Source organism: Pelobates fuscus, chromosome 7, assembly GCF_036172605.1.
Source record: "Pelobates fuscus isolate aPelFus1 chromosome 7, aPelFus1.pri, whole genome shotgun sequence".
Classification (NCBI taxonomy): Eukaryota; Metazoa; Chordata; class Amphibia; order Anura; family Pelobatidae; genus Pelobates; species Pelobates fuscus.
In genome coordinates, this window is record NC_086323.1 from 7,812,683 (window position 1) to 7,836,783 (window position 24,101).

The 24,101-nt window shown below is 41.6% G+C and overlaps 1 protein-coding gene across 1 annotated transcript in view; it reads left to right on the plus strand.

Moving 5' to 3' along the window:
* SZT2 (SZT2 subunit of KICSTOR complex) overlaps nt 1–24,101 on the plus strand; it is a 127,940-nt gene that overhangs the window by 79,094 nt on the left and 24,745 nt on the right. The window contains exons 38-49 of the mRNA XM_063427658.1: nt 519–749; nt 2,498–2,708; nt 2,794–2,868; nt 3,133–3,271; nt 7,022–7,124; nt 9,027–9,156; nt 14,781–14,933; nt 15,025–15,127; nt 15,812–15,923; nt 16,001–16,112; nt 22,125–22,243; nt 22,347–22,511. Of these exons, the coding sequence (XP_063283728.1) occupies nt 519–749; nt 2,498–2,708; nt 2,794–2,868; nt 3,133–3,271; nt 7,022–7,124; nt 9,027–9,156; nt 14,781–14,933; nt 15,025–15,127; nt 15,812–15,923; nt 16,001–16,112; nt 22,125–22,243; nt 22,347–22,511 (1,653 nt within the window). The remainder of the gene's footprint in view (nt 1–518; nt 750–2,497; nt 2,709–2,793; nt 2,869–3,132; nt 3,272–7,021; nt 7,125–9,026; nt 9,157–14,780; nt 14,934–15,024; nt 15,128–15,811; nt 15,924–16,000; nt 16,113–22,124; nt 22,244–22,346; nt 22,512–24,101) is intronic.

Below are 24,101 nucleotides of genomic sequence, written 5' to 3' on the forward strand. Positions count from 1 at the left end.
CCCACTGTCAGCCCGAGCACTGAGAGAATCTCGCCCACTGTCAGCCCGAGCACTGAGAGAATCTCGCCCACTGTCAGCCCGAGCACTGAGAGAATCTCGCCCTCTGTCAGCCCGAGCACTGAGAGAATCTCGCCCACTGTCAGCCCGAGCACTGAGAGAATCTCGCCCACTGTCAGCCCGAGCACTGAGAGAATCTCGCCCTCTGTCAGCTCGAGCACTGAGAGAATCTCGCCCTCTGTCAGCCCGAGCATTGAGAGAATCTCGCCCACTGTCAGCCCGAGCATTGAGAGAATCTCGCCCTCTGTCAGCCCGAGCATTGAGAGAATCTCGCCCACTGTCAGCCCGAGCAGCAAGAAGCTGCATTGTAGACATATCTTGTGTAAAGTAAATACAAGTAACACATTTTCTTGATGACGTTATGATATAATGATGTTCATTTTCATTCCTCTGCTGCTAATTACCATACCTTGTGATAAATGTCTTTTTTCCTTTTTTCCTTTTTTTTTTTCTCATAAAAGGAGTTTCGACGTCTCTCACTGTCTGGTTATCAGCTAAATGAAGAAGAGGAAGACTATTACTATGTGTCAATGAGTCGACACCATGCTCATCGGGTAGGCAATGCCCCAACACAGCATCTTCACATGGTGACAAACCCGCCATGGCAAGAGTCCGATCCCAGCATGGCGAATGAGGGCACAGAGGACAATGAATCCAAAATGCCTCTTGGTGATAACCATTCCAATGACAAGGTGAGCTTGAGTCAGTCTGGTACCGAAAATAATTAGAAATACCCTGTTAATATTAAAATACTAGTAATACTCTGCTAATATAAAAATACCAGTGATACTCTATTACTATAACCTTTCCTTGATCCTATTAATAAGTCATCTTTCCACCAATACTGTCAATAAGTAATCTTTCCCCCGATCCTGTCAATAAGTAATCTTTCCCCCGATCCTGTCAATAAGTAATCTTTCCCCGATCCTGTCAATAAGTAATCTTTCCCCCGATCCTGTCAATAAGTAATCTTTCCCCGATCCTGTCAATAAGTAATCTTTCCCCCGATCCTGTCAATAAGTAATCTTTCCCCCGATCCTGTCAATAAGTAATCTTTCCCCCGATCCTGTCAATAAGTAATCTTTCCCCGATCCTGTCAATAAGTAATCTTTCCCCGATCCTGTCAATAAGTAATCTTTCCCCCGATCCTGTCAATAAGTAATCTTTCCCCCGATCCTGTCAATAAGTAATCTTTCCCCCGATCCTGTCAATAAGTAATCTTTCCCCCGATCCTGTCAATAAGTAATCTTTCCCCCGATCCTGTCAATAAGTAATCTTTCCCCCGATCCTGTCAATAAGTAATCTTTCCCCCGATCCTGTCAATAAGTAATCTTTCCCCCGATCCTGTCAATAAGTAATCTTTCCCCCGATCCTGTCAATAAGTAATCTTTCCCTGATCCTGTCAATAAGTAATCTTTCCCCCGATCCTGTCAATAAGTAATCTTTCCCCTGATCCTGTCAATAAGTAATCTTTCCCCCGATCCTGTCAATAAGTAATCTCTCCCCGATCCTGTCAAGAAGTAATCTCTCCCCGATCCTGTCAATAAGTAATCTTTCCCCCGATCCTGTCAAGAAGTAATCTTTCCCCCGATCCTGTCAAGAAGTAATCTTTCCCCCGATCCTGTCAAGAAGTAATCTTTCCCCCGATCCTGTCAATAAGTAATCTTTCCCCGATCCTGTCAATAAGTAATCTTTCCCCGATCCTGTCAATAAGTAATCTTTCCCCCGATCCTGTCAATAAGTAATCTTTCCCCTGATCCTGTCAATAAGTAATAAGTAATCTTTCCCCCGATCCTGCAATAAGTAATAATTAATCTTTCCCGATCCTGTCAATAAGTAATCTTTCCCCTATCCTGTCAGTAAGTAATCTTTCTCGATACTGTCAATAAGTAATAAGTAATCTCTCCCCGATCCTGTCAAGAAGTAATCTTTCCCCGATCCTGTCAAGAAGTAATCTTTCCCGATCCTGTCAATAAGAAATCTTTCCCCGATCCTATCCATAAGTAATAATGAATCATTCCCCGATCCTGTCAATAATTAATCTTTCCCCGATCCTGTCAATAAGTAATAATTAATCTTTCTCCAATCCTTATGAATTTTGCATTTCAGGTCAAAATAGCCAATTTAAAAAACATATCTGAGAGAATTTTCTCATTTTGGCCATTGTGGTCTGAAATGTACTTTTAATTCTTAAAACTGGACTCTTGTGTGTGAATAACCCGCTCTAGTCTTTCCCCAGGCCTATAAATTGCTCTTTATATTGTTTGTTATTATGCATTTGATCACTGTATGTTGTTTATATTCTCTGTTTGTGGTTGTAATTTACAGTTTCTGCCACTACCAATTGCTTTTTTAGAGTTATTGCTACATTTTATCTGATCATTGTCTAGTAGAGCGGTGAATCACACAATTCTCTCTGTTTTCGTGATCACTATATAAGGTATTGGAAGAAGCAGGTGCCTGGGGACTGAATAGAGTGGACGTTTCAGACAGTGAAGCCTCCTCTGTACTTTCTGGAATGTCAGCCGTGTATCAAGGGAATAAAACAATTTCTGAGTTTGCTCCTGGTGAAAAGGCAGACGTCCCACCGAAAACGTCATCTGTAGTGAGTCTGGCGGACTCTGTGCAGTCCGGTGCTGGAAATAGTACAGGTAATGCCCAGCTCTTACTTTATAAACATTTCATCATACCACCTTCTCTTAATTGTGAATTGACAACTTCTACCCCTTTTTGCAGGAGGAGTCCGACAGCGCCCCAGCCGTGTGCAGAGTTTAGTTTCAAGTCATGGTAGTATGGACTCCGATCACTTGGGTAAGCTCCGACATCCAAGCAATGTACAGGTATCTACATTTAGGGCTGACAAAGCATCAGGAGAGCATTTGTTCCGCCTTATCTGAGGAGCTACCTGTTGGCTAATACTGTTTTTTAAAATGTGTTTTCTCTGCTCTGTATGTACACATTACCCCTGATTGCCCAAACGAGGAACTCTCCATATCTCACTCCGAGTGCACTGTTATCTACGAAGCTCCCTGGACTCCTGATGGTGAAGTTAACTCTTGGCTCTGATTTCCATAGGATACGATGGTGGAAGCAGTGACTCTGAGTGTGAGGATGCCCTCATTAGTGAGCAGGACTCCTGCTGCCCATTAATGCCAGATTTCTGGCTTATCGTAAAGATACATCAGGACCGAGTGGAAGTGTGCACTCACGCCAGGTAATCTATTCAGAGATCACAGAAATGGAAATTCATGCATTATTGATCATTTATTTTCTGTAGCTAACGATGACTTTGCCAGTTATTGATTCCCAGGTTTGGATTTTTGGCTGAAGCTGTCTGCACCAGGCATTCTGTTCCAGTGTTAAACTGATCATTGTCTCTGAAAGAATGTATTAATTGCTGTTAGTTGAATCATTCTACGTCTTAATGAAAATTAAACACAGAATATTTACAGCCTGTTTAAGATGTATACCAGGCCGGAATTGAAGCTATCTATTCTAGGTTAGATTTGAATAATGATGTCACTGACAGGGCTGTCCCCATGGGAATAGAACTATTGGACTCTTAAAATTGCGTTGGAGTTTTTAGTCAATAACAAGTATAGATACTATGTGGAAAGGCTCCGAACGATATACAAAAACCATAAGAACTTTACTTTTATTCCACCATGTGAGATCTGAATATGGAGATGACAAGTGGCAGCAACAAGTAAACCATATATTGCGTGTAAAAAACGAATCCTTGTATGCAGTTATTTTTTTTATTTTAAGTTCAGTAGATAAAACTAGCGAACACTGACCACCCCCTGGCTCAATTGATCCCTGGGAAAAGACGAACGGGTATCTGAAATACCAGCGTTCGTTACAAAAAGCAGCGGGATTCCTATCCCAAATGGACGTCCCGAAAACAAAGGAAAAGTAAATGGCTCAGCAATATGAACTACTGAAACGAACAACATTAAAGCACTTACTGGACCTCTAGGCACAGTGGTCGGTAATACGAGAAAAGCCATGTTAATCGCCGAACTGATACAGAGCGACAGAGTCAGTAACATGGAAATGGAGCACCTGGAGGAAACAAAATTCCAAAAAGACAAAGATGGATGCTCAGTAAGTTGAGGACCAATCCATCGCACTACGCCATCCTACAGGTCATGGCACAAGCCGGGGAGAGGCAGAGAGCTTGTGAGTCAAGAGCAGGATCACTGCAAGGGGATTTGCTAGCATCCCCAGGAGGTACAAATGGGCAACCACAGAAGGTGAACTATGCCGCCATAAAAGCATTCACTGACGGTGAAATGGATGTCGACAGCTATTTGCAGGACTTTGAGCGTCCGTGTGCTTGGGAGGGGCTAGAAAAGACTAATTGGGCGGTGCTCAGCAGCAAACTCTCAGGACGGGCAGTCGAGGCTTATAGAGCGGTACCTGATGCGGAAATATAGAACTATGACAAGGTGAAGACATTGCTAGCCATATATGCGGTCATCCCAGAGGCGTACCGGAGACAATTTTGGGGCCTCAGGAAAGGAGAAAGAGACTCCTATGCTGAATGGGCATTCCGCTTGCATCGCTCTGCACCAAATTGGATGCAGGGCAACTTCACTGGAGGATGCGTTACAGCTAAAATACAGGAGCAGTTCTTTGATCACACTCTAACCGAGATCAGAGACTGTGTGAGGGACCGTAAACCAAAGACAGTGGAGGAAGCAGCTAAATTGGTGGATGAGTACCAGGACGACTAGAACCCAGCGGAGAGCGACCCACTTTCAGGCCCTCATACCAGGTACAGTCAACACCACCATAACCCAGGCCTGCTCCTTTAAACCCAGCACATGCTCCAGCAACCACACGGCGCTCTACCTTTGAATGCCACAATTGCCTTCAGCCCGGGCATGTGAAGAACAACTGCCCTAATCGGAACAGAGGAGGTTGGGAAAGATCAGCACCCCAACCCACCAGGGCAGCCGCCCATTGTTTCCACCAGGAGGGCCCCAATGATACACAGCGAGGAGCAGTGGACGACTCTTCTCAAGGCAAATCCAGTGCAGGCTGCAGGTGACAACAGAGAGCATCATTGCCAGTGGGTCACCATTGACGGAATGGACGCAGGGACACCACTCTCACCTTGATACAGCCGCACAAGCCTGCACCAACAAGACAGTAGCTGTAAGGGTGGCAGGAGGAGACATCCATAAACTTTCCACTGCTCTGGTGCACCTCAACTAGGGCTCGGGAGACAAACATCTGGAGGTGGGTATAATGAAGGAGCTACCCACCGAGGTGTTATTGGGGAACAGGTAGTGGGGCTGTGCAGATAGCAAAAAGGCAGTTGGTAGTGCCCTGTAAATTTAGGGCCGAGCAACTCAAGCTCGGCCATGATTTTTCCCTAGCTGGACATCTGAGAGTCCGGAAGACTAAGTCTCGGTTAACCCAGACCTTCTTTTGGCCAGGGATTACACGGGACCTACAGGACTTGTTCATCGAGTGTCTGGAACTAAAATCGGACACTCGACTTCCCGAACGCCAGTCAACTTCGCGAACACCTGCTTCTTTTCACCGACCAGCCAGGAGAGTGCTATTCGGTAGGTTTGTTCCCACAAACTAGGGGAACAAACGCTACCCATGAGCCAGGGGATCCGTTTGTGGATTTGTTCGGTTTTTATACTTCCCGAAAGAGATCGACCGCACAGCCTAATTTCATGGAACTCTTTCTGGGGAGGAGCCTCGTGTACGGTCAGCCAAATTAAGACTTCCATGGAACTCCTGAACCCCTGAACCGATCTGGGTGATTATTTTGAATATGTTGGTCCCTCAGATCAGGCCTATCAGGAGATATGACTTTTGTGGGGTTTCCACAAAGTTTGGGGTACTTTCTGGGTTTTGTGGAAATGTGTGTTTTTTGTGTTTGGAGATAATTGAGTTTAGTATAGTGCTCAACTCAATTATCTCCCAGGCAAAGGGGAAGACAATATTATTGTCTGTAAGGAGTGTCATGGACCTGAGAGCCAACGTAACTGCAGAATGTATTTTGTCATTGTGCCCTCTCAGGTCCAGTGGGGAATGCCCCTGGAAAATGTCACCGTAAACCCTGTTCATTTTGTAACTGCATATAAATCAGCCAGTTGGCCTGAATAAATTCATTCCTGTTGTACCCTTCATCTAGTCTAGGCTGATGTTTGGGTATCCATCTGATTTGCTTGGTGAATATATTTGGATGCTGTATTTCGTCTGGAGAACGTTCGAATCAACACCCAAACTGCAAGCTATAATCACTCTAGCCTCTAGCAGTTTGGGAGGAAACAGGCGGACGGGGATCTGGAATACCAGCGTTCGTTACATTGCACATTCTGTGCCCAGCGGTGCCTATTCATTAGTAGGACAATGCATGTAAATAGTGCCTCTAAGTGGGTCTGCATTTAGTTTCCTTTTAAATTTATATTTCTCTATTTGGAGATTCAAATAGCCTGGAGCAAAAGCTCCTTCCCCTTATTGACATCCAATATTGCTTTCTGAGTGCGAGAATATGGATACTGCATTATTTTCCATCTGTTCTGCAGTCACAATTTGGTTAATTCGAACAAATAACCAAGGAGTTGCGGCTCCTTTGTAGGATGGGGACATCTCCGGTTAACTTTTATTTTAGTCTAAATTTTGCAGTTTATTTTAGAAATCACTACAGTTTGGTTTGTCTTTTGGAGTTGAGTGAAGTCTAGCCAGGGCTCTCTGCTGTCTCACTCCTACCAGGAGGACAAGCTTACTAAACAAGTCAGTCTAAGGCATTTTGCTGGAGCATGGAAAGTAACCAGATAGGTTAAAGACTCCAGGTAAAAATCTGAGTGCGTAGTATCCCAGAAGGGAGGTAGGTAAACCAGTAATTTATCACTAGGGCCAATGCTTGCCTCACTTGCTTACCCACTAGCTCATCCCATGTCTGAGTGAGAGTGAATTTTGCGTGTTCTTGTTGCAGCGTGGGTGTTTCGCGGGAAGGTGTGGAGGAGGTCCAAGCGAGTGAGTTATTGCACCAACTTGTGGTTCGAAAAGTAGGAGAAATCTGCCGTGTTGTAAACCAGGTAATTTCTCTTCTTCAGTTGATGAATCCTATTCTACGTGATCATGTTTCCCAATCTGGGGCAGCTTTTTAGAGTTACCCAAGTCGCCCTTGATGCTGCAGGCTTTATGAATAGGCTGGATATTCTACACCTTCTCTCCAGTGTCCTATGTCTTTCAGTATAATTAGTGTACTCCAATAACGGGTATCACCCATGGTTTGTGGACTGTGTAGAAAATAAAAGCAAACAATTACTTAAATTGAACCAGAGTGAATCTAGTATAGTCTGGATAGAAATCCAGACCGTACTAGTCAAGTGAGTGGAGCGCTATATGTTTACACTTACCCTAGATTAGGGTTAAATCTCAGTTGTATGTTGATACATGTAAATGGAACAGAAAAATACAACACAAGATAGTGTAAGTGTGTTGGTGAAAGAGTATGAGGATCAGAATACATTTGGTTGTATTTTTAAGAAGATTTTATATTTTTATTGTTGACATTGTCAATATTATATTATTTATATGTGAAGATATCTACAAAATATATTTTTCTTGTCTTTCTCCCCTATCTTTGAATATGTGCTGAGAATGGAGGTTCCCTATAAGAGAGTATGGGCAGGTTGTACTTTAAATTGCCAGTAAACCTGCTAGTTTTGGAAGCGACGAACGGATTCACTCCGTTGCATCACTTCCGGTCTCCATCTCAGGGTGTTTACCCATAAGAAAAATGGTCGCGGTGAACACGGAAGTGACGTGGACTATGACACCACGCCACTCCCGATCACCCTAATGGATCACAGGTGAGGTATTCCACCTCACTACAAACAGGAATCCGATTGGACTATGCAAGTAAAGGACCGCCCACCGGACGAAAAGACCGTCAGATTTAAAACAGCAAGATACGGGATACACCAAACCCGATTGAAAAATCCCACAAAGCGTGGGTGAAATGCGTCTCGGAGCTGAAGCCATTAACTGGGACTGTTTATTTACTTTTTATTATTACAGGATTATTTTATTATCTTTGATGTTATATTTAAAATAAATGTCCTCTTTTATTACATCCCATTGGCTTTTTATCCTATCTTGCTGCTAAAGAAGGGTAGGTGCCCCCCTCCAGAGGCACCCAAGTCTACCATCTAGAGCCAGGTTCTCATTGGCTCAGAACAACGTGAGCACTACTAAAACTACTACATGTGCAATTTATGTTTAAACACAGTACACTAGGAGGTTTCTCCTTTGTCTTTCCTTCTCTCCCTGAGGAAACTTATTCCAGCTAAAGGGTGCAATGTCTCCATACGACACTACTGTGGAAGTGATTTGAGCCTGTCCTTTCTGAGGCTCTAACCCATGTGAGTTTGACTATTGAAAAATTACTCTTTCACCAACACACTTACACTATCTTGTGTTGTATTTTTCTGTTCCATTTACATGTATCAACATACAACTGAGATTTAACCCTAATCTAGGGTAAGTGTAAACCTATAGCGCTCCACTCACTTGACTAGTACGGTCTGGATTTCAATCCAGACTATGCTAGATTCACTCTGGTTCATCTTTATATTTAGTGGGGGAAAGAGAGCACCCAATAGAGTGTGTAGCTGCTTCTTATCACTCTATTATATCTACAAGCGCACCTGACACAGTAATCACCATTTTTTTTAATTACTTAAATTGACAGAAACCAAAATTGGGGGAATTTGTTTAGCAAAAGCAATGCAGAGCAATGATGAGGGAGGTGACAGCTAAAGGTGGGAACGTGGAATAAATGACCGAAGAGTAGTTAAGAAGCCATGTCTGATTAAGCTCTCTACTCCTGAGTTAGTTGTGTAATCATTGCATGTAATTAAATTGAGTAAATTAAAGCCATTGTGCTAATGAAGGAGAGAAGTTATTGTTTTTCCATTTTCTCTCCTACCCAGCGCCTGCTCCTACAGGATCTACATGACACCCACCTGTGTAACACTCTGCTGGTGGCTGAGAGTGAAGAGGACATCTGGAAGAATGAGAGTCCATATGCCTCTTACCGGCAACGTATCCTCACAAGTGAAGGTCAGTATTCTACCAAACAATGATTTCCCTAAACTGTGTACAATAAAGCACCATATCTTTCTGAGTAGGCTATTCCAGACATTCCTGAAGTTGCTAAAGCAGTCCGTGTTCCGTAAGTCACAGCGAGCGTCCACCATGGCTGTGCCATATTCTATAATGTAGTTCATATGATCTAGTTCCTGACGACCATGCTGTGAATGAGTGAGTGGTGATACCTTTAACTCCTGCTGTTAGTACATTAATATCCATGGTAAATAGACTGAGGATGTTATTTTCTAAATCCAGCAGTGAAGCAGTTAAATGTGATTCTGATGTGGCTTAACAGAGTGTCCTTTCTTTGTTTTCTCATAAAAGTTCTGATATCCGTAAATCAGACAGGCAGGATAGTACCTTCACTAGTGCATACCAACCTTCTCATAGAAAAGCATTGGGTTCTGTGTTTTACATTCAACAACATTGCTGTCACATGCAGTGATTGCCGCGCATGCACCCTGCCTCCTAATGCTTCTCTAAGAGAAACACTGGAATAGATGTGAGATTGTCTAGGGAGCAGCTGCAGCGAGGGATCTTCTGGATTAGAGGTAGGTTACCGCTTTATTTTGAAAGGGAAAAAAAATTCAAAGCTCTTGAGAAAAAGTAATATTAAGTGACACAGACATGACACACAATGAAGCAAAACAAAATAATAATGTAGCGCTCTTAACCCCTTAAGGACAGAGCTTCAGAAGCTTGTCTTTCACTTAATGACAACGGCATTTTTTGCATTTTTTGCTGTTTGCGTTTAACTGCAATTTGCATTTTACTAATTTATTGCACCGATGCATATTATATACCGTTTTTTAAAGGACAGAAAGGGCTTTAATTTGATGTAACATATATACATAAATGCTTATTTATTATTAAAAAATACAGAAAAATGCAAAAAAAAAAGAAACATTTAGATTTTTTTTTTTTTTTTTTTACAGTTTTTGCAATAATAATGTGTGCACAATTAGTGCAGGTTAAGGAAAGTTATTAAAAATACATTTATTTAGTTGTCCTGATTTACAGAATATATAATGTGTCTGGGATTTTAAGTTTTTTTTGGTAGTTACAGGTCACAAAGCACAAGGAGTAAAATAAACTTTTAATGTGGAGCGATTTTAGAATTTGGTATGTTTGTCTTGTAAGCTTAATAACCATAAAAGAAAACTAAATTGCCACACAAAAGTATATATTTATATAAAGTAGACACCACCGGCTATTTACCTAAGGTTGTTTTGACACTTTCTACGTAGCCATTTTACCGCCAACCTCTGCTAAATATTGGAGTAAAATTGTGTTTTTTGGCACACAAACTTATAACAAAGAACTTCTCATGTGTATTTTGTAAAGTTGGTGTGTGCTATTCCTGTACAAAGTTTTATTTTTTATTCAGTTACATCTGCTGAGTAAAATGACACCCCCATTGTATGTCTATGGCACTATTTCGTGAAGCTACAGTGCCATACAGGAGACCTGTCCTTTTCAGTACTCACAGTCGAATTTTGAGAGACGGATTTAATGAGCCTATGCTTCCATTTGGGGTATTATAACAGTTTGACTGTTCAAAAAAAAACCCCAAAAAGGCCTACCATTTGTAAAAGTAGACACTCCAAGGTATCTCATAAGGTGCATATTGTGCCTTAACATGCCCCCATTATTTCACCAATATATGACAAAGAATGTGGTAAAAAATAATTTTGTGCATTTTTTACATACGGATTGCATTTTTGCTGGGCATTTTGTATATTTCATATGTGCCACTAAGTTCAAAACCCCCAAATTATGCTCAGCTAAGTCTTCTAAGTAAAAGGACACCCCCATTGTATGTCTATGGCACTATTTCGTGAAGCTACAGTGCCATACAGGAGACCTGTCCTTTTCAGTATTCACAGTAGAATTTTGAGAGACGGATTTAATGAGCCTATGCTTCCATTTGGGTTATTATATTATTATTATGCCATATAGGAGACCAAGCCATATCAGTTTTTACCGAACTTTGAATTTTGACGCTGGGCCTATGTGCAATTTCCAAGCATCTTCGCAGGTTTTAAATTTAAACTAACCCACAAAGGCCTACCATTTCTTAAAGAAGACATCCCAGGGTATTTCAAAAGGCATATTTTGAACCTTAGCGTGGGATAATTTTTCCGCTAGCTTGTACCAGGTGTAGTGGTAATAAGCGTTTTTTCTGCCTTTTTGACACACAAAGTGAGTTTGCACAGTATATTTAGCAAACCTTATGTGTGCTACGACTGTATAATACTTCATATGTTGCTCAGCTATGTGGTCTGAGTACAGCAATACCCCCGTATGTACCTTTGCCAGGTATATGTGGACATTGGAGGGGCACATTTGGGACACAGCCATTCCATTTTTTTTCAAACTTTTATTTTTTACGCTGTTCCCATGTCCCATTTTAGAGTATTTTACCAGGCTATATAATCCAAATACCCCATAAAGCCATACCATTTCTTAAAGAAGACATCCCAGGGTATTTCAAAAGGCATATTTTGAACCTTAGCGTGGGATCATTTTTTCCCTAGCTTGTACCAGGTGTAGTGGTAATGAGCGTTATTAAATGTATTTTTTAACTTTTTTTTACTTTTTAAAACTATTTTTTAAACTTTTGTTTTGCTTATTAATTTTTTTTAAGTTTCCTAAACTTTCGTAAAACTTTTTTTTTTACAGATTTAGCATTTTTTTTTTTACCGTTAACCCCTAACTAGCAGTAAGCAGCACTAACAGTAAATTCCCCATTTTCCCATAACTCCCACCCACCCCAGCTAGCAAAATATTTAATTATACAATATTTAAATTAGTTAATTAAATAAATTTAACCCCTGAGGTCAGGGGTTACAAAAAATTAGATCACAGTATAATATTGTGATCTGTATTTTGATCACTGTAGGCAGTGATCGACTGGCAGGGAAGGGGTTAATTTTTATTTGGACTGGGTAAAGAGTTTATTTTTTTTATTTTTTTATTTAAATGTTATTAAAACTTTTTTTAACTTAAGTTTTTAACTTTTTAAAGCTTATTTTAAAACTTTTTTTAATGTTAACCCCTAGTTAGCCTAACACTAAATCCCCCAATTCCCCACTAACTTCCACCCTCCCCAGCTAGCTAAATTTATAATTTTAAAATATTTAAATTAATTAATAAAATTAATTTTTACCTCCTGAGGGTTAAAAAAAAAAAAAAAAAAAGAATTAACCCTCAGGGGTTAAACAAAAAAAATCAGATCATAGTAAAATGTAATCCCTGCCAATTGATCACTGTAGTCAGTGATCAATTGTCAGGGAAGGGGTTATTTTTTTTATTAAAATGGTTAAAGGGGGGGGTAAAGGGGGATGGGATTTTAATTTTACTATGTTTTTTTTCCACCAGGGGGCAGGATCACTGAAGATCCGTCTCCCTGCACTTCGCACTGAACCCGGAAGTGCAGGGAGGTGGAGGTGAGTATACACAGCACATGTGCTCGCTATGACATGCTGTCAGAGCGGGCACATGTACTGGGACAACCCGATCCGGTGCTCCCGGTCTGCCTCTAATATAGAGGAAGACCGGAGCACCATTAACCCCACGATTGCCACGATTGCCGCGATTGCGGCGATCTGGGGTTAATTTTACCGCGTGACGGACAAGGTCCGTCACTCGTCGTTAAGGGTTTCCCCTGAGTGACGGACCTCGTCCGTCACTCGTCCTTAAGGGGTTAAACTGCAATGAATGTGATATCTTCAGATCATACTCTGAAATTGACAACATAAATATACATTATTATTATTATTATTATTGGCATTTATATAGCACCAGCAGATTCCGTAGCATTTTACAATATTATAAAAGGGGAGATTTAACAAAAAATAAGACCATTACAAAACACTTACAGGAACAATAGGTTGAAGAGGACCCTGTTAAAACGAGCTTATAGTCTAGAGAAGGTTGGGTATAAAACACATTAGGACAGGAGATAGCAATCAAACAAGGTGGAATGAAGCAGAGCTGGAGGAGAGAGTAGAGTGCTGCCCTTTAGGAGAGAGCAAGAGACAGCTATGTAAGGTAGAGGTTATTCTGGGAGGCCATAAGCTTTCCTAAAGAGATGGGTTTTAAGGCATTTCTTAAACGACTGAAGACTAGGGGAGAGTCTGATGGCGGTAGGCTGGCTGTTACATAGGAAGGGAGCCGCCTGCGAGAAGTCCTACAAGTGTGAGTTGGCCGTACGAGTGCGAGCAGCGGACAGGAGCAGGTCACAGGCAGAGCAGAGAGACCTGGAAGGGGCATACCTGTGGATCGGTGAGGAGATATAAGAGGGCCTAGAATTGGTCAGTGCTTTATAGGTATAGGTTAGCACTTTGAAATGACTCCTATAGGATACAGGAAGGCAAAGTAAGGCATGACAGAGTGGTGAGGTGTGAGAGGATCAACTAGAGAGGAAAATCAGTCTGGCTGCAGCATTCATTACAGACTGTCGCTGGGCAATATTTCTTTTGGGAAGGCCAATTAGGAGAGGGTTACAATAATCCATGCAAGAGATATGGACAAGGTCCTTTGTAGCATCTTGCATAAGAAAGGAGCAGATGTGGGCTGTGTTTTTAAGGTGGAATCTGCAGGATTTGGTAACAGACTGGACATAAGGCTCAAAGGAGAGGCCAGAATCAAGTATGACGCCAAGACAGCGCGCTTGCAGGAATGGACTTATGTGGATATCACTAACTTGAAGGGAGAGCGAAAGAGAAGGATCGGTATTAGGAGGAGGAAAGACTAGGAGCTCAGTTTTAGAGAGATGCAGTTTCAGAAAGCGGGAGGACATCCAGTCAGAGATGGAAGAAAGGCAAGCAGTGACACATTGCAGAACGGCAGAGAGAGGTCCGGGGAGTAGAAATAAATCTGAGTGTCAGGTGGAAGTGGAATCCAAATGAGGTAATACGTTTGCCAAGAGAGGCAGTATAAAGAGAAAATAGAAGGGGACCAAGGACAGAGCCTTGGGAACTCCAACCGAGAGGGGAGGAGGTATCATTAGAAAAGGAGACACTGAATGAGAGAGAGGAGGAAAACCATGTGAGGGCAGTGTCACAGAGACTGAGTGACTGAAGAGTTTCAAGAAGGAGAACATGATCAACTGTGTCAAAGGCAGCAGAGAGGTCAAGAAGAATTAGTATGGAGTAGTGGCCTTTGGATTTAGCTGCGATTAGGTCGTTAGTAACTTTGAGAGCAGTCTCAATAGAGTGGAGCGTTGGAATTGAGGTAGTCAGCCAGACTGGTCAAGACAAATCTTTCAATAGTACAGCCACCTCTCCCAGATACCCCTCAATATTTTGTCATTTTATTTAGATAGTCTGCACTATGTTATTTGTTATTTTTAAAGGAAATTGGGGTCTTCATCATGTAATATAAATGTAGCCATTTTTGGGTGACTTCTAATGTTTCCTCTTCTCTGGGAATTTGGGACAACGGTTACTCCGACATATCTGCTAACCTTCTCTTCTCTCACAGTGAATAGTTTGTGTCAGGGCGGTTGGCCGGTCTCCGTGTCAAGGCGGTTGGCCGGTCTCGGTTTCACAGTGAGTGGTCTCAGTGTTACTGTCATTTCTGCCTTGCAGATTACACTGGTGAGGAAAGTTACCAGCCACGAGATTACTTGGCAGCCACCATGCACTTCATGCCCGGACACTTTGCCTGCGATGTAGTCTGGAGAACAGTTATACATATTCATCCTCGACTAAAGATGGGACCCAACATGGGAGTTTCTAGAGGTAATCCTCCCCACCCAAACGGATTGGGTTCTGGGTACAGGTTTCTTTGGACATGTAGCATTCTGCCATGGGTGTTTCTTTGTCTCCACAGCCATTCAGTCCCTGCGATCCGTGCTTAACGCATTCTCTGTCGGGAACAGAAAGAATATGTTTGTTTATCAAGAGCGGTCTACCAAGGCTGTATTCTATCTCAGGTACCGATTCCACAAAGTCTCTTACTAAAAATGAATGCTGTCATGGCTTCATGTTTCCACATTGCTTTATGAATATTAAAATCACTTTGAGCACCATAACAACTTTGTTGCATTTAAGTTGTTATGGTGTGAGGAAGTCCTAGGAATAATCATACCTTAAGGAGTTAAACCAGTAACCTGTTTAATTCCAACATTTTGAAGACGGCACCTGACTGCTCTACCTAGGTACTTCTTTTCTTGGTCCAAATCGTCAATCTGGAAACCTCAGACTGGAGGCTGATCAGAGCATCAACGGACAGTCTCAATCTATCACCAACTCCCATTCAGATTGAAGTGTCAGACCTGCTGGGCAGAGCAATCATGTGCTGTCTCCCACAGTTAGTGGTTAAATCTTTACCCTGTAAGGTAAGAAGGCGGCCAGGACCTCCACACACCATAAGAACTTAATTGAAATAAAGTTGTAATAGTTCCCGGAGTGTCCCATTAATAGTGGGTTGGTCCTGTAAGAAATTTGTTTTTGAAGTCTAGAAAGAATATAAGAAATGGTGTCAGTGCGTTTTTTAGTGCTTTAACATGAATTTATAATGTTAGCGTTAATGAAACCTGTTGTATTGTGTTTGTGATTCATTCTGTTTCTTTTCTGGCCAGTCTCATTTGGTATCTGCCCCATATCTCTCCTTACAGACTGTCTGAGACTTCCAGCAATGGACGCTCATGGGACATGGATCAATCAATGATGTCACGGTCGCTGGCTCTGTCACGCAGCCAGGAACCTATTTCATCAGAGGACCTCATGGTACAGTAACTAATTCGGAAGAGCCCATTCAGGACATGGTTGGGACTTCCAAACCTTTAATTATTGTGTTTATACAGGGAAGCCGTCTGTCCTTGGATTTGCTGTCTTCCAGAGGTACAGACTCTTCACGACCTGTGGGACAGATGGACAAACACATTCTGCTTCACGTTCATGGAGTTGGGGAAGCAGGTGAGATTTTGAGTAGAAAATGTGTTAAAAGATATATATTTATATAGAGTTTATATTACACAATAAGTGAAGGAATGAATTCTCACTCATGTGGCACTACACAAAGTCAATACAGAAACTGGGGTTAAATAAGTCTCTGGATTTCGATTAGTGTTTGACATAGTCAGTACACTCCCCTTCCCATCTGAATATCACTCCCCAGCAGGACATGGGGTGCCATCTCTGCCAGGTAGATAAGCACTGTTAGAACTCGCTGCTAAATTAATTAACTTAATTAAAATGCAGATTTTAAAAATTACCAGCGTTAATTGCTGAGACCATTATTTTTTTTAAATTCTTTATTTTATTTGTGCTTGAAATGACAATAGACGTGCAAGGCCACAACAGCCGTTGCGAGCTTAACATTAGCAGTACAATTTGTGGCAGAATAGACAGCACAGTTTTATACGTATAATGTGAGACTATTAAACTTTATGACATCCACAACGAGTGGTAAAATGCTGGAACATAAGGTTAACAAACAATGATACTTCAGTAACTTATAAGTAATAATACATGAGCCAATATATGTAATGAGCGAGTTATGGTACCTTAGTAGGCTATCGTTAATGATGGTTATACCAGGCTGGGTATGCATATACTCTAATATAGTACGCTCGTGGTTGCGCACCTAAAAGTAAGCGTATATCTGTAAGGTCGACAGGTCCTCGAGCTAGTTGCCATGGAGGTGGCCAGTAGCAAGCTGTCTATAAGCACAGCACGGTAAAAGGTTAGGACATATCGCCATCTCCCTGATAAGAGGGCTAAGTGCTAGTCTTGAGTTCTCTTGCTTTATCACTATGGCGGTATTGCGTTAATGTGGAACCCTAAAATCTATAGTAATGGCACGGATATGCACAGGTTTAGCGTACAATATTCAAACAGTTCTAACGTAACCATGGAGGCTGCTCAATTAAAATAATATCACAAACTTTAACAACAGAGAATAAAGGAATGATGGTGGTTGCATGAGATCGTTAGGTTATCAACACCAGCAGAGGCGCGGTGTGTGAGCTCTTCATGTCAATTAACAGAAGGTGCCTGTATAGCGGGGCAGCTGTACCCTATCGTTGGGGTGAGGTAGTGTGTAGTCATCGGAGCATTACTGAGGCAAGCGTAAGGTATATGTGTTGTGTGGTAAAGAGTGTACCAATGCCAGTTAGAGGCATGTGTGTATAATTTATAATGCGTGGATTATAATGTGGTCAGCCACCAGCATAGCAAGGCCAGTAGCAGTAGAATTAGAATGGGCGGGGCAATGATGTGAAGGCTTAAGGTTTTAAAGACAAAGTACCGTCCTGCAACTAATATAGTTTAGAAAAAAAAAACAGTAAAGAAAAACAATAAACCTAGCCCTGCTATATACGAGCACGCTGCACATAATAGACCACAACAGTTTTACATAAGGCTATATACAAATGCCTGCCCGGTGATATTCGAAGCCTGGTGGTGATCAATGAGTCATTCATGCTTCCGTTTCAATCCAAGACATATAGGAAGCCTGCTTCTGAGTGGAAGGCTTCTAGTAGCGTGGAGTAAATGAACGAAAGCTTTGGTGATAGTAAAAACGTAAAAGTAATAAAAGAGAAACTATGGTTAAAGATGAGTGTTTAGGTGAGAAGAGTTCTCAAGTGCATGCCCAGGCACGGGCCCGGTCTGCAAGGGGCAGATAGTTGAGCACGAGCCGGTTGAGTTCTGCACAGGTAAGTTGGTAGCAGGTCCCCTTCCAGCTTTTATGCCCGGGGTTTAGGAAGTGGCTGCCTTGTAATTGTCTCCTTGAAGTCTTCGTGGCACAAACGGGGCTGTGCCTGCCGGGTTCCACGTGTGTGTCGAGGTTGTGGCTCTCGCCCCTCCGACAGTAAGTGCATCCCGTGGGAGGCCGAGAGTCTCCAAGATGGCCATTGCTCCCTCAAGGTCCCGGATTGGGTATGTGTTGCCGGCCTGGAGGACCGTTAGGACCTGAGACCCCCTCCAGCGATAGGTAATGTCTCTGGCTCTGAGCATCGAAGCCAGCCTAAGGTGTACCCCGACAGATCGGCAAAGAAAGTGAGGTTCGAGTTCTCAAAATTGTTGGGGGTCTTCCCCCTGAGTGCCCCCATTACCGCAGCCTTGTCGTGTTTTGTTTGAAAGCGGACTATTAGGTCCCGTGGGGCCGTGGTGGGTGCCTTTGAAGGTCTCGGAATGCGGAACATATCTTCAATTATCACCCCTTTCGCCTGTTTGGGTGCGAGTATCGCTGTTATCAGCCGCCTCACGCAGTGCGGTAGTTCCGCGTCCGGGATCTCATCAGCTAGCCCCCTGATTTTAAGATTATTGCTGCGTCTGACATCCTCGAAAGCCGCGAACTTCTGTTCCGCGGCTGCATGTTGTCGGTGGAGTGTTTGTATCTCCTGTTCCAGGTGGGTAATGTGTGCCTTTGCGTCGTGGGAGTCCTTTTCCATGTTTCCCATCCGACCCTGCAGATTCTGCAAATCCTTTTGAAAGGCCGCCATGTCCCCTTGTAGGTCCCTCCGCAGGCCTGCCAGAAGCTCCTGCATGTCCGCCTTGGTCACCGGCGCAGAGTCCGGTTTGGTGGCAATTGCTGCCGGTTTCTGGTCTGGCTCTCGTAGGGAGGGCATGTGGAAGTCCTCAGGCTCCATTAGCTGGTCGTCCGAGAAGTCGGAACTCTCACCCAGGTAGGCGCCCATTTTGGGTAAGGAGGCGCCATGTGCTTGCCTCCATAAGTCCCCGATGCTGGCGCCTGGCTTCGGCTTATCTGGTTTTTGTTTTTTAACTTTCCGACCCATATCTGCTCTGGTTGCCTGGAGATCCGGTTTCCACCAGCGATGTACGGGTTTTGATCCGGTTAACAGGTCGTTATTCACGGAGCGCAGTTTGCATGCGACCGTTCCGTCTGCTATTATTAATGGGGTTAAGAAGCCTAAGAAGCTTGTAGGCCCCAGCGGGTGAAATGCTGGTAATCCGGGTCTGCAGGATTCCAAGTTTGGTGTCGTTCGGATCACCGCGATCCCCTCTGTTTAGCCCGTGAGTTTTGCGGTAAAATCTGCTGTTTAGCTGCCGCTATTCGTGATTTTCGTTGTTTTGGTCCAGGAGCTCATTCAACGTGTGTCTGCTCAGTTAGCCTGTCAGCTGCTGAGACCATTATAAATTTGATTTAGAGAACATGTCTAATGCCCGAGTGCCATCCATGTTTATCCTGGGTCTAGATTACTTGGTTAACCCCTTAACGACCGCTGACGGTTCAGGACCGTCAGCGGTAAAACGTGCGTTTGGACCGCTGACGGTCCTGAACCGTCATAACGGTTTTGGGCTACTTACCTGATCGCCGTCGGTCCCACGGCGGCGATCAGCTCTCCTCCCGGTCCAGGGGGGTTGCCTGTCTGCCCGGGCAGTCCCCCCTCGGCAGATCAGGACCCCACGGCCATGTGATCACTCGATCACATGACCGCAATAGGGGTCTGTGTATCTGCCTGCAGGGGGACTGTCTGTGCTGACAGGCAGTCTCCCTGCAAGTGAAAAATCCAAAATAAAGTGTAAAAAAAAAATCTGTGTAAAAAAAATAATATGTGTATATATATATGCTATATATACATGTATTATATCTATATATACCTATATATAATATATGTATATATATCATATATATAATGTCACACTAAGTGTATTTTTATATTTATATATACGTATATAATTATAAAAATACACTTATATTTAAATTACACACGAATATATACAATATATATAATAACTATATATATATGGTATATATATATTATTATAAAATACAAATAATATGTTAATAAAAATAAATAACAAAAAATAAAAATAATTTTTAATAATTAAAAAAAAATTATATATATATATATTCAGTTTTATTCTAACAGTATTTTGATATTGATATATATATATTTATATCAAAATACACTTAGAATGTAATGATATATATATCTATGTATAAATAAATAAAAATAATACGAAATATACATATGTCCACATATATAATTACATAAATAATTTCATAAATATACACGTAGACGTCAAATATATAAATATGTATATATATTAAAATTCTACGTGCATATTTATGTAATATTTTTACCTAATTAAGTAATTTTAATGATTGCAATTTGAGGGACCTGCCTGCCAACCCAGGCCAAAAGTCCAGATAATTTAATTTGCTAGCACTGTGTTTAACCCTGTAACTTTCTATGACACCCTAAATCCTGTACATGGGGGTACTGTTTTACTCGGGAGACTTCGCTGAACACAAATATTAGTGTTTCAAAACAGTAAAACATATCACAGCGATGATATTGTCAGTGAAAGTGAAGTTTTTTGCATTTTTCACACACAAACAGCTCTTTCACTGAGGATATTATTGCTGTGATATATTTTACTGTTCTGATACACTAATATTTGTGTTCAGCGAAGTCTCCTGAGTATAACAGTACCCCACATGTAGAGGTTTTATAGTGTTTGTGAAAGTTACAGGGTCAAATATAAGGCTTGATTTTACTTTTTTTTTTTTTAATTGAAATTTGTCAGATTGGTTAGGTTGCCTTTGAGAGCGTATGGTAGCCAAGGAATGGGAATTAGCCCCATGATGGCATACCATTTGCAAAAGAAGACAACCCAAGGTATTGCAAATGGGGTATGTTCAGCTTTTTTTAGTAGCCACTTAGTCACAAACACCGGCCAAAGTTAGCGTTTTTTGCATTTTTAACACACAAACAAATATAAATGCTAACTTTGGCCAGTGTTTGTGACTAGGTGGCTACTAAAAAAAACTGGACATACCCCATTTTGAATACCCTGGGTTGTCTACTTTAAAAAATATGTACATGTTGGGTGTGTTTCAGGGATTTATGACAGATAACGGTGTAACAATGTCACTATTGATACATTTAAAATATATATATATTGAAACAGCAATTTCCTACTTGTATTTATAGGCCTATAACTTGCAAAAAAAAAGCAATAAAGCATGTAAACACTGGGTGTTTTTAAACTCGGGACAAAATTTTGAATCTATTTAGCAGTTTTTTTCATTAGCTTTTGTAGATAAGTAAAAGATTTTTCAAGTAAAAGTCCAAAAACATGTTTTTTTTTTTATTTTTCACCATATTTTATTATTTTTTTTTAAATACAATATATGACATAATATATATACTGGTATGTAAAGAAAGCCCTTCTTGTCGTGAAAAAAACAGTATATAACTTGTATGGGAACCGTAAATGAGAGAGCGGAAAATTACAGCTAAACACAAACACCACAAAAGTGTTAAAACTGCTCTGGTCCTTAACGTACAAACATCGCAAAAACAGGCCGGTCCTGAAGGGGTTAAAAGTATGTGCGGTGTCTGTCTCGTGTAAATAAACCCCCCGCACGCCTACATTACTTTGCATTCAAAGGTAATGAAATGGAATAGCCCATGATTGCATTACGTATTTATTTAAATCAATTTCTGCTTTTGTACATTAGCCTAATGAGTAACTCCTAGTAATAGCCCTTGTTGTTCATTCTGGCAAACCTGTTTAGATGCTTTTTTTTTATATTATGCTGAACTAGTTGGTTAATTCACCGACTGAAGCTGTATTGACAGTCAATCTCTCTGGTCTTGCTTGCTTCACTTCCATCACAGAAGCAAGGAGGACCATAGAGACTGTCATATACTAAAGGAAGGGATGGGCTTTTGCTATTTGTTTTTTTATCATAAATACTTCTTTTAACAGATAATCTATTTCCTTTTAATATTTAATTAAATGATTATATTACAAATAGTTTTTAACTGTTATCCTTTAAAGTTTAATGATTTTATTGTTTAGTGTTCTAACTTTGTTTAGATTTTTTGCCGATAATAGGTGGAATAGGTGTCAGAGCTCACGTTAAAACGGAGAACATATTTTCTTCAAGGAGGGATTTTATCCTCTGAATTTATAGCCAGGCCCCCTGACTGTGTTTTGTAACCACAGGTTCAGAGATCACCGATGATTTGGTAAAAGTGCTCCGAAAACGTCTAGATGAGGCGACTCTGGATATCATCACTGTTATGCTGCAGCGGAACTGCAAGCTGACCCCAGCAGATGTGGAGGTGAGCTGGCATGAACTTGTTTTTTGCATCACTTCCTTTACAGCCACATGTGCCTCAGGATTTAGAGGCTTTCCTACTAATACCTTCTGTCTCTTCCTTTCAGTTTATCCAGCCAAGAGGAACTCCACCAACAGAAGTTCAGCTGTTTACAATCCCACAATCCTCTTTGTCGTGTCTTCAAGCCATGGCGTACTACCTGCGTCAAAACTTGCTTATTTTCCTGCACACTCCAAAATACACAGACAGTAACGGAGAACATCATTTCCAGGTACATAACGGTGTTAATGGGAAACTAGGGGGAAATTACACCTCTAATTATAATGCATTAAAGAGATACTCCAACCACCATAACCACTACTGCGCAGCAGTGGGTATAGTACTAGGAGTGTCCTAGCATTTACCTTTGTAAGTACTCATTTAAGAATGTTTCATTTCTGTCCACATGGGCAGTTTAGTAGGCAGCTTGACACATTTGTTTGGAATCTAGGAGCCAGCTAAAAAAGTTAAGAGCCATTTTTTTAAGGGACACTATTGTCACTAGAACCACTACAGATTAATGTAGTTGTTATGGTGCCTATAGCCTATCTCTGTAGCCGTTTCAATGAAAAGGCAGTGTTTTCATTGCTGCCTACTAGGACCTCTAGTGACAGTCACTCAGATGGCCACTAGAGAGTCCTGTGTCATTGATCTACATGTTGGCGCTGAATGTTACCCATAGAGCACATGCGTAATATGGAGTAATATACATACTCATGGCCATGGAGGCGGGAAAAATGGTAAGTAAAAACACCAATCATGTGATCGGAGGGAGGCAGGTACCTAAACAGACACACACTCTCTGACAGACAAACACACGCACACTCTAACTGACAGACACACACACAGACATACTTTCTGTAACGGACCGTTTTGCTCACCAGAGGTTAAAAACCGTTTAGGCGATATTCCCCTTTCCAGATACACTGACAGCTACTGTAAGCACCAATCTCCTGAACTGCAAACTCCACGAATACTGGAAACAGCCGAACAGGAAAACCATACGAAAGGGTTACACTCCTGGCAGTCAGCATACAATCCAATTCCCCCAATAACGAGACGACACTTCGTTTTAAGGGTTAAGCAGAATCTGACTGTCCTGGCACATACAGCCTCTTTTATTCCCAATCCACAAACATAGTACTACCCACAGGGTTTTACAGAACAACCAATCAATCAATCCGTACAATACACACAGACACTCCCACACAAAATCCTCCCCTCTGCCTGTGATATGATTACTGAGCACAATGGGTAATCTCATTATCACAGGCAGAGGAATACAGTTGTTACACAATATTCATAACTTTGAAAGTATGCATTACATTTTCCGAATCAGCATACTCCAAATACAAACATATGTCAAAATCATCCAAATTGGTCCATTGGTTCAAAAGATAGATCGAAGTCCTTTGTGACCAAATGAAGCATGGCTTTTCTGCCCAAAACCAGTTCCACAGAGTCTTCTATCCTGGAGATAATTGAGAAGTAATCCAATTATCTCCAAGGACAGAGACAAATCCATTAAGCACATGGCAGTAAAAAGACAGTAAAATACAATAAAATACACAAGGTTACATTTATACATAAAATACAGACATTCTACCTATCCCCAGATAACTTAGATCTGAGAGCACGTTATTACCGGATGGCGCTCAGATCACATACATACAGTTCAATCGCCATGGAGCCAAAGTCTTTCATACAGTCTTTCAGTATACGACTGGGCTCCATGGCATAGCTATCTGGGGTAGCATGGCTTAAGCAGTCCACAGAAAGGCACAAACCAGCCTTTCTGCAGGGAAAAAGAACAGGGGCCATA